This window comes from Asparagus officinalis, chromosome 2, assembly GCF_001876935.1.
Source record: "Asparagus officinalis chromosome 2, Aspof.V1, whole genome shotgun sequence".
NCBI classification, from domain to species: Eukaryota; Viridiplantae; Streptophyta; class Magnoliopsida; order Asparagales; family Asparagaceae; genus Asparagus; species Asparagus officinalis.
Genome location: NC_033795.1, coordinates 60435629 through 60439851, shown reverse-complemented (window position 1 = coordinate 60439851; position 4223 = coordinate 60435629). Strand labels below are relative to the sequence as shown.

At 36.5% G+C, this 4223-nt stretch overlaps 1 protein-coding gene across 2 annotated transcripts; it reads left to right on the top strand.

Moving 5' to 3' along the window:
• On the top strand, positions 369 to 3296 carry LOC109831528 (transcription factor bHLH137-like). Of its 2 annotated transcripts, none has more exons than XM_020398861.1 (8): positions 369 to 752; positions 865 to 1053; positions 1152 to 1217; positions 1310 to 1378; positions 1474 to 1557; positions 1978 to 2106; positions 2212 to 2295; positions 2945 to 3296. In XM_020398861.1, the coding sequence occupies exons 1-7, from the start codon at positions 495 to 497 to the stop codon at positions 2263 to 2265; spliced, it is 849 nt and encodes a 282-aa protein (XP_020254450.1). In that variant the 5' UTR covers positions 369 to 494; the 3' UTR covers positions 2266 to 2295; positions 2945 to 3296. The 2 variants fall into 2 exon arrangements, with proteins under 2 accessions (XP_020254450.1, XP_020254449.1); XM_020398860.1 differs by having other exon boundaries at positions 2942 to 3296.

The following is a 4223-nucleotide window of genomic DNA, read 5'->3' as shown; positions in this document are numbered from 1 at the left end:
GCCTCCACAATAACGAGTAAATATGTGAACAGTCATAAGTTGAATCCTCTATTGAAATCCATATACGAAAGGAGAATATGATGTGTCCTAGTACCAATTCTAAAGTTAGAGAATTACTATGGTTTTCATATTACGTTGATTTGTACTCATATTTGAATTTTATACTGCTCTGTTTGCTATTCACAATGATATAAAATTAATAGTACTATTATATATTATCATCACATTTGTATCTTCTATGTATGATTTGCAATAAATGACACTCTATATAGTAATTTTTTTTCCCCAGCAAGTATGAGAGGACTTATCATCTCTCTCTCTCTCTAACTTTTTTATATAAACCAAGAGGAACCCTGCCACAAGACCCACCTTGCTCTTTGTTTCATATCTAGTAGCCAGTGACCTCTCTATCCATTTCCTCTTTCTCTCTTCTCAGTGCTCTGTACCTCAGCACAGTCAAAACCAATCTTTAATTTCTTCATCATTTCATCAAAATGGAAGCCTTCTTGTATCACCACCAATGTCCTCTCTTTCTAGACCCTATTGAGATCTCTCTCCTCCCTCACCAGCAAAATGGAGAGCAGAGCAACGCCTCCTCCTCTTGCTTGATCACCGGCTACAATTCATCTGAGGCCATGCAAGAGGCCTCAACGTGCTCTCTTGATGCATTGCCTCCCCTTAAACCACAAGTCTCTTTGGAGAAGAAGAGAAAGCAAAGTGATGGGGGGCCCTCGAGCACTAGCCAAACTAAGGTAGTAGTTCACGTATTTAGGCTCCCCCGCGCTTGAATATATTTGATTATAAGCATACCGGCCTGTAGTACCAAGCTATATATGTCCATATGACAATTTTATATTTCTTTAGGTTGTTAAGCAAAGTAAGAGTAGGAGAAAGAAGACTATTTGTACATCCAAAGGAGAAGTTGAAGAGAAGAAGCCGAAAGCTACGGAATTGAAGTCTAATAAGGCAACAATCGAGGAGCCTCCTTCAGGGTATATTCATGTGAGGGCTAGGAGAGGCCAAGCAACAGATAGCCATAGCTTAGCTGAAAGGGTACTCACTATAGTTTCGAACTAAAAGAGTTTTTTTTTTTTTTTTTTAAAGTTAAAATGTTCATTTTGTTTACTTGTGTGCGTGTATTTTTCCTTTAGGTAAGAAGGGAGAGGATAAGTGAAAGGATGAAGAAATTGCAAGGCCTTGTCCCCGGATGTGATAAGGTTATTAGGCTTCTAATTTATTCAATGGCAATTTCAACAACTACGCATGCATTTAAAAAGAAGTTAATTGTGGGTAAATATTTGATGATCAGGTTACTGGAAAGGCCCTTGTTTTGGATGAAATTATCAATTATGTGCAATCCTTGCAAAACCAAGTTGAGGTAAATGGAAAATCATGCAACTGTTGCTTCCTCTTTCACGTGTACTGATAATTTTGGCTAATGAAACTGGGTTTTTTTCTGGTTACTTCTTTCAGTTTCTCTCAATGAGGCTTGCTTCAGTGAACCCTGTTTTATATGACTTTGGAGTGGGCTATGAAGAGTACATGAGTCAACCAGAGGTAGATACGCAGATACAAAGTACCGTGTGGTTTTTTTAGCAAGCTAGCATAATGAATGAACTATATGATAGTGGGTTTTCACAAATGAATGTGGCTACAGTTCAATTTGTTGTTGATTATGATCAATGTTGCTGATAAAATATTGTTTCTTATTAATCAATAGGTATGTATGACTTGCATGTGAACTTTTTCCACTACTCTTTTGATCATGTTGAGAATGGTCATGAAGTTAAACCATAATTTTAGCATAGGTCAGCTATTGATGCAGGTCAAAATATATATGACAAAGTCATGATTTTCCTATTGTGACATCATATTGCCTTTTAATTTTTGTTCTCTGATCTCAAAGAAGCCTATATATTATTTGATATTTATACTCCATATACAAATATTTGATGTCGATGGCCTTTTATTGTTTAGGAAATGGGGAGCATATCACAACCAATGTCATCTGTGATCCAAAACAGTCACATTCAACCCACAGCATTTGAGGCAGCAACAAACAACCTACATCAGGAGGTCACAGACCCTGCTGCTCCTTTTTCTCAGGTTTCTAATTGAATTGTTCATTTTTTAATCTTTTTTCGGTTATTATTTACGCATGAGACACCTGTTCAAATAATCCAATAAGAAATTACCTACATTCTTTTTCAGGTAACTGGGAGTTTTCTGATGCAAGCAATGAACAGCATGTGTTCTTTCCACTAGAGGAAAGAAATAGAGCCTCACAAACGAATGGTGAGTGTTTAAGGGTGGCACTAGGGGCACACCCTCAACCACACCTCCAACCACACCTCCAATCACACCCCCTCTCATTTGTTACAGTGCACCGGGCCCCACATGAGATTTTAAAATTTTAAAATCTCATGTGGGGTCCGGTACACTGTAGCAAATGAGAGAGAGGAGTGTGGTTGGAGGTGTGGTTGGGGGTGTGCCCCTATCATTTTCCAGTGTGTAAACCGATGCTATTTTTCAAACTGTTCATTAGGGTCCACCCACTTTAAGGTGTAAAAAGTCCTATACGAGTGGTTGTTTATGGTGAGTATCGCGAAAGTAGATCGCGTCTCACTATCAACTGTAAATTAGTACAAACATTGTAAAATCAGTGCAAACAATAAACAATAGTTCAAACATTTGAAAATTTCATTGAGAATACAGGAGCCACACTAGTAAAATAACATAAGGTTTAGTAAAATCGATCGCCAGCTTTTAAATGGCTTGTGGGACACATGTTGCTCTCTACCTCCGCCGCATATGGTTTTATATACAAGACCATGAAAAAGATGCTTTTCCAACTTTCAGTGATTTCCCTGTCATATTTATCAAAATTTATTTTATATATTTTTATTTTTATGTTTTGATTGGGTACTTCTTCTCTCTGCAGCAGTGGTGTGAGCCTGTGACCAATAGAATTGAGCCAGAGAGATTGCATTGAAGAGCAGACAAAAATAAAGAGCAGTATGTCAAGATTGTGGGGATCTCTTGTTGTTGGACTTTTGGGCCAGTGAGAAGATGGACCAAGTGGCTTGGAACTAACCAATATTATTGATGTAGTAGAAAAAAATGATTAGCTAGGTAGTAGTAGTTAGTGATGTTTTTACTTTTTCACGCAGAGTGATCAGAGAGAGGAGAGAGGAGGAGACGTGGCAGTTGAGTTCGTGTATAGACTAAAAGACTTTGCCACGTTGAAATGTACTTGCTCCCTTGACTCTTTCAACATTATTTGGCATTCTGAAGAATCTTCACTTTACTGTTATCAGTAACTATTAGAACATTTCTAGTTAATTCATGAAGGTTACCATGCTTCTGATGATCTGCACTCACGTAGAGAATAATCCTATAATTTTGGAATTTTTAAATCTCTCAAAATTAATATAAAACTTAAAGTAAAAAAATGTGAGCAAAAATATAAGGCACGTAATAAACAAGTTATAAAGGGTGAAAATTTAAATGAATAATTGATAATTAGACAAATCAAATACATATGTGTGTTTATAAAACTTTATTCAATTATGAGTCGAATGCTAAAATTATTTGTTCGCCATTAAATAAATGTATTCAAAAAGATCAAGACAAGTAGATGAATAATAGCGAACTACTCGTTAATTATTTGATTCATTTCCACCCATGCTTAAAACATGCTGATATTGATGCAACATGGAAGCTTTCTTTCGAATCCACCAGGGAGCTTGTCAAATCTATGAAAAACAGCTCTTCAAATTCACAAAGAAGATAAACACTTGAATCCACAGAGAAATACAAAAAGGAAAAATTTTGTTGATAATAAACAATGCCTATAGGGCTTACTGTTCTTCTTAAATATTGGAGACTCAACCAACTACTTAAAAAGGAAAAAAACATTCTTAAAATAGAAAATATCCAAATTGATTTAAGTTACTTTGATCGCTGCAAAATTTTCGTCAAATTCGAAAAAAACCAAATTGGATTTCTATTCAAAACAGACTCCAATTTTGTTATTAAAAATATCAAAAATACTTAACATAAACATGCTTGTTATGGTGTTCCCATTTTCGCCAAAGTGCAATTCATTGCCAAGCACTGGACATGTGTATTTCCGCATATAGTGCCCCAAGCAACTTGGCGGCCCAGGCCCAACAGGAGTTTAGACTTAGCTGACTTGGCGGCCCAGGCCCCAAGCAACTTGG

What these genes read in the sequence shown, in the direction of transcription:
- LOC109831528 (XM_020398861.1), top strand. Translation starts at nt 495, where the DNA reads ATGGAAGCCTTCTTGTATCACCACCAATGTCCTCTCTTTCTAGACCCT. An exon ending in CCTTGCAAAACCAAGTTGAG is followed by an intron (nt 1,379 to 1,473) that starts GTAAATGGAAAA and finishes TACTTCTTTCAG; the next exon opens with TTTCTCTCAATGAGGCTTGC. An exon ending in CTGCTGCTCCTTTTTCTCAG is followed by an intron (nt 2,107 to 2,211) that starts GTTTCTAATTGA and finishes ATTCTTTTTCAG; the next exon opens with GTAACTGGGAGTTTTCTGAT.